Below are 14,959 nucleotides of genomic sequence, written 5' to 3' on the forward strand. Positions count from 1 at the left end.
CTCTCTGAATGGTCTAGATTAAATTATAGCATTCGGAAAGGGGAAAAAAAAAAAGTAAATGTTGCCAGCATCCTAAGCCAACTCCTGCCCCCTATGGAAATATGTGATCACCCTCCGTATACCATGTAGGAAGCCAGCTCACCCTGTTGGGATCCATCATTTCCTTCCAGGGAGGGTCAACAAAATATCACTTTTTACAGATTTTATCTCCCCAAATTTGGCTGTTGCCTTGTCATGCCCTTTTTTACATGTTTTAAACTCAAAGTTATGTCAGTCTCCTCAGGCAGGCGCTCATGTGTCTGAAGTGTTTCCCTGTGGTTATTTTTAGGATGCCCCCCACTCCCCCTGCCCCTCCTCTCTGCGTTCAGATGGTCTGGTCCGAGCCAGAGGAAGGGGAGTGGTAGGGAGCAACGGGAAATCTTCAACAATGACTTCATTAACATGATGCCCAACCTGACCAGTGCAACTGGACTTTACTGCCTAATGCTGGATTTATGACCTTTTTTTTTCTTTCTTTTTCCTTTGGATTTAATTCTGTAAATATCTGTGTGGCTCTGAATCTTCATCTATTCGTTTCGGTAACATGGAAGTTTGCTAAAGTTTCCTTCATCCAAGAAGCATGTTGATCACAAGTGAGTATGTGTCCACCTACAGCTCCTATACTGTGCGTCACATTACATTTCATTTAGCTGACGCTTTTATCCAAAGCAACTTAGTATGTTTAGTAATATGACAGACAGTGGTATAATTAGAATCTTAGCTTCTCAATTTTTCCTGTTTTGTTTTTTGTTTGTTTTTAAAGACAATTGCCAATTAGTGCTTGATGAATAAGGAGATGATTGGTTGATAGGCTTGATGAGTGTTATTTAAATAGGACCTGATTAAATCTTAATTAGAACAGAATATGGCTCCTGGGCTACATACTGTGTATAAAAGTGTCTTCTGAGTTTGTTGAAGTAATTGGAAAAAAAAGGCTTCACATTATAATGTACATTACAGGCTGGAATGGTGTTTAGTACCTAGTCTTCAGCATATCTTTTGAATAGGTGTTTACAGTTTTAATCAATTCAACCAGTTGTAAAAAGGGTCATTCTTGATTCATGAGGCAGAAAAAAGAAATTTGAAGCACTCTGGTATCGACTGAGAGCTCTTTGTTGTTCGAAGGCCGTGGGCCTGAATGAAAACATCACGAGCTCCATTTTGAACTCTGCTGGTATAAATGCTTTTGTCCGTGGCAGGAAGAGCGTAGGATTCATTGTGAATGTGCGTGGGTTACTTTTAACATGTGATCTGTTGGAGCTAAACCAAACAACAAATGTTAACACATTGTAATAGAAGTTCGGGCCTAAAGCCTTTTGAATATGTGCTTATCTTTAAATGAATGCACTTCTGTATGAAAAGCATATGCACATTATTCAACAATTACATCTGTTACCTGAAATCTGCAGATTGGGTTTTATTTATGCATGTTTGCTTTAAACAGTAGTATATGTGGACATTGCCAAATGTGCACCTCCCATTACATGTTGTAGAAATGTACCTCTACCTTCCCGTGTAGTTGTGTGCCAGTCAACGTTTTTGGCTTTCCTGGTTGAGTTCCTTTTAGACACCTTGCTTTTTTTAACTCACAATCTGCCTTTTGTCTGTCTACTTTAGTTATTTTCTACACTTTTTACACACAGAGGGAGTGGGCCTTTCAAAAACCTCCGCGGAGCCAACACAAGCTGACCTTGTTGCATTGCATTGTAAGAACAAGAAACTGAAAGTGTTCCCACTCACAATAAATGGAAACGTTTCACTTCAGTCTTTACTGCAATGAATGTTGTTCCATTTCCTGCTCTTGCTCCTATGAAAATTGGGTCCTTGTGGTTTTCCACTTGGATTTATTTTTATTTTTTGACTGGTGGTGAACATCAGCGCATAATGGAGCCTTTGGAAAGAAACCTTTGCCCTTTCATTCTGACACCAAAACCTGATGCTCGCTGCTAGCATTTGGAAAGTTGAGGTATTTAGTGTGGGGGAAAAAACTTGTACTGTAGGTACTGGAAATATCTCAGTATATCTAATAAATATCTACATTTTACCAGATATTTTTGTAAGAAGGCCCTAAACTGGCCCAGAGACAAAGTACAGATGGTATTAATAGTTCATAAGTGGACTTTTCTTCTTCAAAAACTCTACTTAAAGCTGTGCTGTTAAACCTTAGACTCAACCAGGGATGTGCAGGTGCTTGTTTTGCCTGGACAGTTCCTTCAGGGGTAGGCTACAGTTGTTTCTACCTACTACATATACAGTACATGTGGCTCATTGACTATCAAAACGTGAAATTCATGGACAAACCAATGTTTTAGATTCATTCAGAATTGTCTGAGATGAATTGAGGGGTGACCCTCATTTGCAGTGATGTCAAGTCAAAGGGGTATAAAGGGGTAGGCCACTACACTTTATAAACAAATCTTTGAACTACACTTAAAATGGACCAATCCAAATAATCTTGAGTCTAATTGAAAGCAGTATCTGGTGTAGAAAGAAACCATATTCTGCAAAGGCCTTTTTTATTCCTCAGATGAATTCATGAGTCAATTGGGTTGGATAATCAATTAATTAAAATTCTCAGATTTCTTCCAGCAAGGCTGACATTGTTTGATGCGAAAGCCAGTAAGAGTTGGATCACTGTTCGACTCAAGTTTAAAAAGGTTTATGTGTCTGAACAATTACATAACTTCTCAATCATCAGTGTAAAGCCTGAAACAAATATGATGCCTGTGAAAATGGTAGAAGCCTAGCCCAAGTGCCTGCAGGGTATAGTTGGCCATTTCCCTTTGACTACGCCTAGAATTCAAGCAAATGACTCATGGAGCCTTCCTAGACAGTGATTGAAGGCACATCTCTGTGCTGCTTTTGTTATTCTAAAACATCCTTTCCTCATGAATTCAAGTATTCCTCTAGTTTTCTGTACAGGGCACATATCATTTCACATAATTGTGGAACTGATTATAGGGCAGGTTGATAGTTTTTAAAAAGTCACGTCATCTAGTATGGGAGGTACTATAAGCACCATTATTGGCAGGTTTGAATCTCAGAAGCAGTTGGAAGTTGAATAGAAATGTAAATGTTGGATGAAGAACACAACAGGTGCAGTGCTCCAAGATTTAAGAAAAGAAAAAAATGAAGTACGTAAGCTCTCTATAGTTCAGTTTGGCTTGGCTTGATGACAGTTGGTTCTCTGCCCGGTGGCAAAATGCTGAGGCGGTGTGTCATATCTGGTTCTACAGAATACCCCTGTAGTTGCTCCAATTTGCTTCTCTGTAACCTGAGCGTGTTTATCCGAACCTAGTAAAGCCATCTTTCCACTGGCACAAAGGTTCATGAAAGGCAGTGTTGTTAGCAACGGAGGGCAACAGCATGCAGTGCAGGAATTATATACTGTACCTACGTATTTGCAAACACAGCCATACCTGCCAGCTGAGCTGTGTGTGTGTGTGTGTGTGTGTGTGTGTGTGTGTGTGTGTGTGTGTGTGTGTGTGTGTGTGTGTGTGTGTGTGTGTGTGTGTGTGTGTGTGTGTGTGTGTGTGGGTTCCATGAAAATCGTTGTCTTGTGAAAATATGTGGCATCTTACAAAGGGTTGCCAGGAGGACATGAATGTGACCAATCAAATGGCATGCCAGACAAATTATTCCCCCACAATAGTGGGAGAATAATTTGGCAAAGAAATTCATTCAAATCAGATTTTGTGGCTTTTTTTTCTCGTTGGCAACAGTTGTAAATTGCTAGAACCTCAATCCAAACTTACATTTTAGATTTCCTAAAGACAAAATTAGTCAAAATGGACCTTTTTGGGAAGGTAAATTTGTGAATAACAAAAAAATATATAAATTAAATTAAATTAAAATAATACTAATTTGAACAGGTGAAAACAATAATTTGCTGACAAAAACACGCCAATGGCCCTTGTGGCATAATCCTTACACAGAATGTATCGCAGCAGGAATGTTTTTTTTTATTAACCTGACACTCTTCAGTACAAACCCTTCTCTGCACGACAAACAGGTGAGAGCGATGCTAACAGTTCATACCGTTATCACTTAATCTCTTCCGTTTGGAAGAATGTAACTTGACACAGACACTGATGTTCCACAGCAGCTGTAGTTCTCCGAGTCCTTCGTCTGGGTTAAATCAATTCTTTTTTTCCCCCTTTTGTCACCTCACAAGTGACAATAGGCAGACGGCAGGATCACCGTCATAGTCGCCATTAAAACTTTTTCCATATTAACTGTGGATTTTCTCTGGATTCACCTTGGACTGCTGGGGTCAGTTATGTAATCTGTAAGAACCTGCAGAATGAAGCAGTGTTAACATTTACATATGCAGTCAGTCTTACTGTGCAATCTCATTCTCAGAAGTCATTGTTGGCCTGATACTAAATTTGAGAATATGTTTCTTGTTGTTGGCTTAATATGATTGCATTGTTTTCTGCTGGTTTACTCCAGACTTTGAGCAAGTCCGACTATTCCTTTCTTTGTCTTTTAAGATTGTGTACACACATATGCACACGCACACATACACACACACACACAATCCCATAACTCTTCAAAACCTTCAGAAAACAAAAACGTATTGGCCCCGGTCTCAAAATGTGCCAATGTGAAGGTCTTTTAAAAAAACCTGGGTCTTAATCAATGTGCATGCTCAGTCAGCTTTCCATTCAGGACCCTAGTTAACCTGGCAAATTTGCAGGAAAAACCATTCAAAATGGTGCCAAGGTTGAACTTTGGAAAAAGAAAGTTTCTGTTAGTTAGAACTTTGGTGCATTGTTAGTTAGATCAGGCGAGAAGTGGCAACGTTAAAGCTTTTTCCGGAGACCTATTGCTGTGAAGAGGAATGAGTCATGACAGTTTGTGGGAGGAAAATCACTCTAATGGCACAGTAATTGCCAATCAACATCAGGGACTTTAACCTCTCCAAACCCCCAGAAAGACATTTGTTCCATCGTTAACTAATGTGTCCTGTTCCAAAGCATCAACTCCACAAAACGTTAGTGTACGTTGTATTATGCAACAGGAAAAAATTGTGTTCAAGTGTTTACAAGATGTATTTTAAAAGCCTATTTTCTATAGTCTCAAGTACAACTGAACATCAATCTGGACATTTACAATTGATTAATTCTTATCACTATTTGTAAAAACTATTTAGCATGGGGGGGGGGGGGGGGGTTACTCTTTGTAAGCTTGATGTTCCTGGTACCATCTTTCTCAAAGCTCTTCACTGCTCATTGTATGGACACACGAAGATGTTGTGAATAAGCCATGTGATGACTGTCATTTTTCGAGATTTTGTTATGAGATTTTTCTTTTTCTTCTTCTCATTTCTACTTACTTGATATATGTGCTGCTGCTGTATCACTGCATGTTGCTGTGTACAGAAGGGTCATCTGAATGCCTGACATGGATACAGCCTATTATAACGGCTTGAGAAACATGCAGCCTGGAGGTTAATAGGTTTTTTTGTTCCCTTTTGACAAGTGTGTGAGACTTGTTTTCTTTTTCTTTGCTGCTCTATACGCAGTGTTGTTCATTGTGTGTTTTTCCTGTTGGATAATTAACAAGGGGGATTAGGTCCTCTATGAGTGCACACTAACACAGTTCAATAGTCACATCTGAATTTGCCCGACAAATTACAGTATACTAGCTTGTCTTGTTTAGTTTCAAGTTCTCTGGACTCCAAAGATTATTTTAATGAAAGTTGCTCATCCAGTAACTTTTACAAATATCATTTCTCAAAACAGTTAAGGAATTTATTATGACTCCCACCAATACATCAGCAGCAGTTTTGATGTAAAGCGCATACTTGTACACGCAGCGGTATCCTTCATTTGTTATTTGAATCTTTCTGCAACAACAGTAATTTACCATCTGTGCTTTTGTACAACGTGGTTCACACTGATGCTAATGTATATCACAATGAGGCCATTTAAACTCTGTAAACTTCTAAGCAAAGTTTTGTCTGGATGATCAAAATGAAATATGTCATGCCAGCAGGAGTATTATAAGATATCGCTCAAGGAAACCTCACTTGGATTGCCCAGACAGAAGGGACATTTATTTATGTGCTTCGTTTGTTGGTTAGTTTTCAAACTAATGACAAATGAACATTATGCTGATTATTATGCCTCATATCAGCTGTCACACCAAGACACATCAACAGTAATCATTTTACTAACTAACTTCTGATAAAGCTTTGGGATTAAAATGCTTTGTATGGGAGTTTTAGTATAGGCCTCTCTGTAACCGCAGTCATCCTAAACTTTTCCTGTGCTGAGTTGACTGGACTGACAGAGAAACAGCAGCCAGGAAAGAGGAAAACATTGTTCATGGTTTTGACAGCTGACATACCTGTGATCTCTTGACCTCTCCAAACCCTGTGAGACTCTCTCTCTCTCTCTCTCTCAAGCATCTCCCTGAACTGCTAGCGGAGCAGTGACTGCACTTTAGCTCCCACAAGCTACACAGGTGGTCAGTGAGGCGTAAAGGAGGCGCGGAAGTCCTAAAAACATCAGTTAAACGTTGGATTTTGAAGACATGGTGTGGCTCAAAAATATGGCTGAGTGTGTGTCGGATAAAAGCAGAAAGTTGAGCTTTGGTCTTCTTGTAGATTTGATTCGATGCAGAGGTCAGATAACTGTCATGTAACTCAGTTAAGGGGTTAGAAGGCTTCAGTCAGTGTGTCTTGCTTCTATTTCACCTCCGCTTAAAGGTGCACTATGTCATTTTGAGTTTGTCAAAGAAGTGAACATTTTCGAAGGTATATTCTCATAACTGAATCAACAGACTTTCCTCACCGGAAAAGTGGATCCCATGAACACTGTTAGACAGTTAGAAAGCTACCTGAGAGGTAACTGTCTCACTGTTGTTGTTTACAGCAGCAGGGCCCGCATTTTTGTTTACATGCATAATTCTAGTTTCACATTTGGTTCCAGGTGCCTCAAAATAATTCTGTTTTGATATATGATTGTACAATTATTCAATAAGTTACATTGTAGAGATTGAACTAACTCCAGGATCTGCAAATGTAAACACATGACCCTCCCCTGTAACTGCATAGTGTACCTTTAAAAGTATAGTAATATTTTGGGAAATACACATATTCACTTTCACTACCAACAGTTAGATGAGAAGATCGATACAGCCCTCCTGTTTATAAAGTAAATATGACTCTTCATCCAGCCGTCTGCTTAACTTAGCATAAAGAGTGGATACAAGGGAAAAGAGCTAACCTGGCTCTCTCCAAAGCGTTTACCTTTTGAAATAATCTCTGATGATAATCATGTTTGGCAGTGTCTGTACAAGTGCTTGTGGATGCCTTATTCTGTATGACAAATATGGTCAATCTGATGGATCAACATCTGCTTTTGTACCTCCAGTATCCAGACATGACTTCACCTCAGCTGAAAATAAAAAGAGGAGCTGCTAAACTAATTAGCCTAAGCAAATTAGTGTCCCCAAAAAAGAATTGTGCCATTGATGCAGAATATTAAAATAGTTTAACATCACAACATGTAAACTGTGGATATTCCTACCAGCATCTATAAAGCTCGCCAACACTTTTTATCGTGCAAGAACGGAATATGTGCCCGAGCAGCTGCCAGAAAATCAGCTCTATAGAGTAACCGATCCCGGCCAAGAAATAGTCTGGCATGTACTGAAGGTTAAATAGCAAATTGTCATTATTATTACTAAAACAAACAAGGTATAACATGTGGATTATTGAGCTTTAGATGAGCTGGTTGGCATATTCTGTTACGTTTGAAGAGTGCCAGGCTAACTGTTTTTCCCTAAATTACCCTAATTTCTGGCTCACAGTGTTTCTGTTCAGTCCAAGTCAAAGCTGTGGTGTTCAGTGGCAGTCTGTAAAAGCCAAACACAGAAACGGTCCGTTGAGCACGTAACCCCACCGTCCCCAGTCAGTTCCTCCCCAGCATCCAGCAACACGCTGTCCGGCTTCCTGGCGCTAGCAGGGCGGAGCCGCGCTAATCACACATCCAAATCTCTTTATCGGGAGTCCAGAGGGGCCAAATCACAACTTCCTCAGAAACACAGTCATTGGGAAATGGGAAGAGGCCATTGCCCGATGTGCTCATGTTTTAAATGGGAGCACCAGCAGATACAATCACTTACGTGAATGCTGAACTAAAATATAGAGAGGGGTTGCTCCTGAATCAATTTGAAAGAAAACTGTATTGTCGTATTGTTGACCCCTGTGACAAAACTTGAAAACCGGAAACTGAATATGCCCAAACAAATGTCACTTTTTCACACTTGTTTAAGGAACTTCTTCTAAAAACTACAATTCCCAGTTCTACCTATTACTTCAATCCATCCACTTCCAAGATTATTCTAATAACAATAATATTAACCACTCACTTTCCCCACTGAGATTTTTCCTTCAGTGTTTAGGACTGCAACCTCAGACTTTTTCAACAGAAGCAACTTCTCTAAGCTCAAAGCCAGCCACCAGCAGAATATTAGAGCTTTTTCACGTGGAAAACTGGTTAAAAATGACAGGAGCTTTTAAATGTTCTGACCCCAGAGGTTGCAACGTGATGGGCTGTGTTTTTCCAATGTTGGATCGGAACAGTGCTCTGAGTGATGTCAGGCGTGAAGCAGTGGTGTGGGTGCCACGCGCTAAATTCAGGGCTCTCACTCCTGGTAAATCCACATATCCCTCCTGGATTTACAGATCCTTCTAGCGGACATGTGAGGCCGCCGCTCTGCAAGCACACTTGATCCCCTTTCTGTCTCAAATGTCACATCTCCATCGTTACGCCGGAAAAATGGTCTCTGTGTTCACTCAGGTGTGTAACCGGATGGACATGTGGAGTGTTTAAATAAACAAACTTATGCTAATTCGACTGTATTTTTTCAATCTTTAATTCCTTTGCCTGTTCCTCAGTTTTAGTCAGTTTACTGCTGTATTTCTTTCTTTCCTTGTGTCATTTGGATGACTACCATATCTGCTAAACGTCCAATAGAGTTTACATATCTGGACCATCTGCTTTGCTTTTAAAATGCTTTCATTGACCCCCTCCCTCCCCCTGCCTGGGCAACTGGGTATATAAACAAGTTTACATCCTGCTGTCAATTTGACAAAACTTTTGAAAAGTCACACAAGAAATACAGATGTGCATTAGGTCTCTTTCCTTTCATCTCGGCTGAAGTGAATAAGCAGGCAGTAAAAAATAAATAAAACACCAGACAAGAAGTGTTTGAAAAAGCGATCAGTCATGTGAAAACTGCCGTTGTTGTTCTTTAGTGGGAACTAATGTGGGCCTTATTTCATGCTGTCTGAATATGAAAACAGGAATTGCCCTTGGCAGTATTCTAACCACGACAGGCCTCTTAATGCACGCAGAGAGAGAGAGAGCAGGTTTAACATTTCACGAGAGAGGGCTATGGTCTCACATATTTTGAGACCGCTCAGTAAAATCTAAATCCTTCTCTGAGCTGTGCAACCAGCCTGAGAAAATGCTGCGTATTGTAAACATCCTAAATCCAACAAAAAAAAGAAAAAGTGTGAACATCTTCTTGTAGTTTGCTTTTCCACTCAGCCTTTTCTAATACATTGCTTGTACAAAAGTGTTTGCAGACACACTTGACTGCGGCTAGGGTTGATGGGTTGTGTATGTATGTATGGAGATATATACTGTATGCAGAGGTAGTCCACTTCAGATATCTTTAATTTTGTTTTGAAGCGAGGTGGTGCTGATTAAGCCTGTACTCTAGTGTGTCTGGTTCTATTTGTGTTTCTTGTCTAAGTGTATGCTAGAGCTTTATTATGTCAAGCATCGCATCAAGTATATGTCTGTGTTCCGTTTTAATGGGTTTCTCATAAAAAGGCTACAGTACAGAGGGGAGTGTTAATTTATTCTTGCCCTTGTGTCCCTGACTTGATATCAGACATACTTTTTTTCAAAATATGGTTTTAATGTACTTTTATGGAGAAGGGAAGATCTGCATTTAAATTGAATACACCTCAAATTCACATTAAAAGCACAATTTAGGAGTTGGGTGAGATTACAGGTCATTAAAATTATGGAAGGAAATGTTAAAGTCATAAAATTTGCATTCTCTGCACTCTGTGTGTAAGGACATGTATATCGAGCAAAAGTTTTAGAACAGTGTCGAAACTAAAGGCCTCTGAGTTGAGGAATCAGACTAGTTTCACTAGTTCACACTATTTTGATCATTATTAAAAAGCAATTTGGATGAAGAAATGGAAGAAAAAACAGAATATTAATCCATCATGACATAATTTTTAATTGGAGTCTAGTTAAAAAAAATATATAAAAGTTGTCCACCTCAACCGACTACAACAGTAAAATCCTGATTTTACATTTAGTGCATGAATAATTATTATCTAATGACATGGTATCTAATAGTCACAGGGGAAATAGTTCTGCATTGATTTCTTTAATTTAAAAAATGTCCCTTATTATACTTACATACTTTTACTTAGGTCACTAATAGTTCTTAACATGTTTGTTAAGGTTTGGGGATGGTGGCCAGATGTTGACTAATCCCCACTTTGACAATCCAGACAAACAACAGATGTGTGTGGACTTCCAAATTTCTCACAAATGATTCTCATAGATCAGAATGTTCATTTCAGTTCAACCATTATTTTAGAAATAAACCCATTTGCAATCAATGAGTAGCGTGTGAGAACAAGAAATTCAGAGTAAGAATCAAGGCAGATGGATAGAAGAGGAGGGGGAAAACATCTCCTTCTTCTCCCCAGAAGCTCCCCTCCCCACACTCAGCCAATTAACTGTAATAAAAATGGCCTCTTCCAAGAGTCACACATAATTAATAGCCTGTGTGGGTGTGTGTGCTTCCAGTTTTTTTTTCTCCATTTATGTTTTTTTTTTTAGCCCAAATGCAAATGTAATTAAACTTCATAAACAGACGGCTGATTAAGTGCAAATATTTGCCCTCTTAAAAGCAGGTGGAGCATGACAAGATTATAATTGAACCAAATGCTGTTGCCCCCCCCCCCCCCCCCCCGCCCCCACCCCTTCCCCCGCCCCCACCCCTTCCCCCCTGTTTGCAGAGATTGAAGCCAAGGAGGCCTGTGATTGGCTGCGAGCGGCTGGCTTCCCTCAGTATGTGCAATTATTCAAAGGTAAATATGAGGCTGTCTGTGTAATCCTCTGCCCCGCTGTGTCAACTCTGAGATGATACAGCAGCGTCTTATTGTTTCATTTGTCTTGTCTGTGTGTCAGATGGCAGGTTCCCCATTGACATAGAGTGGGCCAAGCGCGATCACCACTTCCTGGATAAGGATGCCCTCGATTCGCTCTTCAGGTAATACATACTTGGGGGGGATAACTATCTATTTTCAAATGCTGTACAAGAGGTGTGGGTGTGTAAAATTGTGAACAGCATTTATAGTTGAATATTTAAACAATACAACACCACAGCAGAAGCTACAGTGTTAATGTTCAGTGTTAGAGAAGTGTTAATCACACTTACTGTCTTTGTGAGGACATAGTTTGTACTGGATTGGGTTATAGAGTTGTCTTTCTGTTTCTCTACCCCACACACATTATGTGTATCACAGTTACAAATTACCCTGTAAAACTAATATTTATTATTTTAAAAGTCTATACAAATTAGGATATAGAGATGTAGAAAACTATTGTAAATACACACACATGTAGATCATTCTACCCACGGTATAAGTGTTGTCATCAGTGCAGATGAAACTTTTAATGACTGGAGTTTGGCGCCCTCTAAGTTGACCCCTAAAGCAAAACTGACTCTGCCCTGTTTGATGATGCCATACTGAATGATGCCACGCTCTTCATTGTGTTACCTAATCAACTAGGGGATGCTACACCAGCTAATACCAGATGTAGATCTTGTATTTTATCTCCTCCGGGGAGCGATGTTGTAGTCGGGGCGTGAAATCAGTGTAGTTACAGGTGCAACAGAGGACTCTTTTATAGGTTTTCTTTTAACCACTGCTGGTTGTGACTTTAACTTTTCTCAACCATGCTAGTTTCTCATGCATGAGCAAAATCATCGGTGGCTAATGGTGCATTTTGAGGTATAGTGCCTTGCTCAAAGGCACCAGATTGGTTGTAGTGAGGAGTGTGCAAGTGCCACTATTTCTATATAGATTTATTCTGCTGGTCCAAGGATTAAACGGGTGGCCTTCTGTTCACAAGTTTACTATATATATACTATAATACACACACAACTCCCTCGATTGTAAGTCTGCATTGTTTAAGAAACTCTTGGCAAATAATTTACCCTATTATGAGGCCAAACGATGAAAGTATGATACACAGATCAGAAGTAAATGTGTTGAGGTTATTAATAAATGACACTGACACTGCCAGTCTAACCACCACCCTTGTCCCCGTTCCTCTTTCAGGAGATTAAGCACTTTAAACAAATGCGTGGAAGTGAGGCTGGAGCCGAGGAGATCAAAAAGCAGGGTGAGTGTCGTGAGCAAATACAGAGAACCTCAAACACAGCAGGACTCTCATATTGGAGAAGTCAGAGCTGTTGGAGGGTGAAACACCATGAAATCGACTCATTAAGCATCATTTGATTTTGACTGATATCAGCTGATCAGTCTCTTTCTAGGCCACAAAGAAAGAGGGGTGGGAAAAGAAGTTTATTCTTAACGAAAGCTGTTTTTGTTTGTTATAGACACATGGATTTTAAATGCCTTTAGTTTAAGGCCTTTATATTATATTTTTTTAAATGGTAACTGGGAATAACATTACTCAATAAGATTTCTTGAAACTGTGATAAAATCTTATCTCAAGACACACTTTATATCATGTAATTCTATGCAATCACTCTTACATCAATGATTCCCTTCAGCTATATCTAGCTTATTTCTAGAGTTTATTTGTTTAAGTACAGGGACCCTTAAGTGTCATTGTCAAATAATAAATAAATAAATAACTTTCTGGTGCATACCAGATTTTATTCTCAAAACAATCTAGCTGCATTCTAAATTCATATTATAAAGTCCAACCCAAGTAAAGAGATACTGTGAATAGTTTTTTACAAAGATGTTTGTATGAATGTATAATGGTGTTGTGATTCAAAAAATCGAGTGTGTGTGTGTGTGTGTGTGTGTGTGTGTGTGTGTGTGTGTGTGTGTGTGTGTGTGTGTGTGTGTGTGTGTGTGTGTGTGTGTGTGTGTGTGTGTGTGTGTGTGTGTGTGTGTGTGTGTGTGTGTGTGTGTGTGTGTGTGTGTGTGTGTGTGTGTGTGTGTGTGTGTGTGTGTGTGTGTGTGCATTTGCATTGCGGGGCCTCAATATTTGTTTGAGTGCATGTCTTCTATTTTCAGATTATTATGTATGCCTATAACCTCTGCATGTATTATTATTACTGTGTGTTTACTTTTCGAATATGTGTGTGTGCCTTATGCAGATTTTTTGTTTGCTCCTCTTTGTGTATATGAACCTTCACAATGTTCTTCCAGGGAGACGACCATGACGAGGAAGACTTCTGTGCCATCAGCCCCAACTGGGCCTACGACAGGCGGGCGCGGAGATGGCGACGCCTCGACTCCAACATCGAAATCCTCCGCTTGTCTCACAGCCCCTCTGGATCCCGGGACGTTTCCCTGTGTGACCTCAGCGATCGCCATGACGTCTGCTCCATCCACAGCTCCAGTAGCACTGACAGCGAAGGCCACAAAAGGGGCCACAGATTCAGCCCGACCACCTCCGCGACCGCCACCACCGCCAGCACCACAGACGACCAGGAGACCAGCAGGAGCTCCTCCCGCTGCTCCTCCACAAACAAGACACTTTCCCTGGACAACTCGTTCAGCGGTCCTCCCTCCCCCGGCGGTGGAGGAGGAAGTGGTGGAGGGTCATCCACCACCATGAGTCTGGAGGGTGAAGGCGTCTACCCAGACAAACCGCCCAGAAAGAAGGGCACCAGTCTGCTGAAGAAGATGGAGAAACTGAGGCTCAGAGGGACAACTGGCCTCCTCCCGAACAGTCATAGGAGAGGGGGGAACAACGGCAGTCGAGGTCGGGCCACTGTCAGCGGGCCGGTTCACGTCCAAGAGGAGGAAAGGATGGAGAGGCTCCAATGTCCATCAAGGTGAGGATTGTCGATTGCAATATTTTGAAAATGGAGGACATTCTATAAAGCTGTTTCCTGAATGCCCAAACTAGATCCCCAGGTTATAATCGTAATTTTAAAAAGACGTTAGTTTTGAAGAGTGAATACAAAAATGTACAAATGTGTTATTATTATTATCTATGAAAATCAAACAAGATGGAAAATAACATTGGACTGATCAGGGTCCTTACTCAGACTAAGAACGTTTTGAAACATGTTAAAGATCTTTATCTTTACTAACTGTACTAACTTCCTATTTCTACTTCCCAGTGTGCAGGGTGGAGCCAGCAGTGGGGCGTCTTCCTCTCCCTCGTCTCCTCACACCATCAGCAGCAGCAGCAGCAACAGCCAATCAGAGAGCAGCAGCGCGGTGAGCACGCCCAGCCCCGTGGCCCGCGTCAGGAGCAACTGCAAACGCTCCAACAGCAACGTGGAGATGGGTGGAGGAACCACCCGGAACAACCACAACCTCACAGGGACAGAGGTCGGTCCAAGCGGGGTCGAGGAAATAAAAGAGTTAAAAATGCTAATGTTATGGATGTTAAGCACAAATGTTTGTCATCGTCCACATCTACACTCAACAAAAATATAAACGCAACACTTTTGTTTTTTCTCCCATTTTTCATGAGATGGACTTAAATATCTAAAATTCATTCCAGATACACAATTGTACCATTTCTCTCAAACATTGTTCACAAATCTGTCTAAATGTGTGATATTGAGCACTTCTGCTTTGCTGAGATAATCCATCCCACCTCACAGGTGTGCCACATCAAGATGCTGATCTGACATCATGATTAGT

The 14,959-nt window shown here is 40.5% G+C and overlaps 1 protein-coding gene across 2 annotated transcripts in view; it reads left to right on the top strand.

Annotated features, from left to right (window-relative positions):
• The first annotated feature begins 474 nt into the window (after positions 1-474).
• LOC307260233 (rho GTPase-activating protein 7) overlaps positions 475-14,959 on the top strand; it is a 35,662-nt gene continuing 21,177 nt past the window's right edge. For both annotated transcript variants that reach the window (XM_080040416.1, XM_080040417.1), the window contains exons 1-6: positions 475-632; positions 11,108-11,179; positions 11,280-11,361; positions 12,437-12,500; positions 13,505-14,136; positions 14,428-14,641. In XM_080040416.1, coding sequence (XP_079896542.1) covers positions 620-632; positions 11,108-11,179; positions 11,280-11,361; positions 12,437-12,500; positions 13,505-14,136; positions 14,428-14,641 — 1,077 coding nt within the window. In that variant the 5' untranslated portion in view covers positions 475-619. The remainder of the gene's footprint in view (positions 633-11,107; positions 11,180-11,279; positions 11,362-12,436; positions 12,501-13,504; positions 14,137-14,427; positions 14,642-14,959) is intronic.

The sequence above is a fragment of the Ammodytes marinus genome (genome assembly GCF_949987685.1).
Source record: "Ammodytes marinus genome assembly, chromosome: 14".
Taxonomy (NCBI): Eukaryota; Metazoa; Chordata; class Actinopteri; order Uranoscopiformes; family Ammodytidae; genus Ammodytes; species Ammodytes marinus.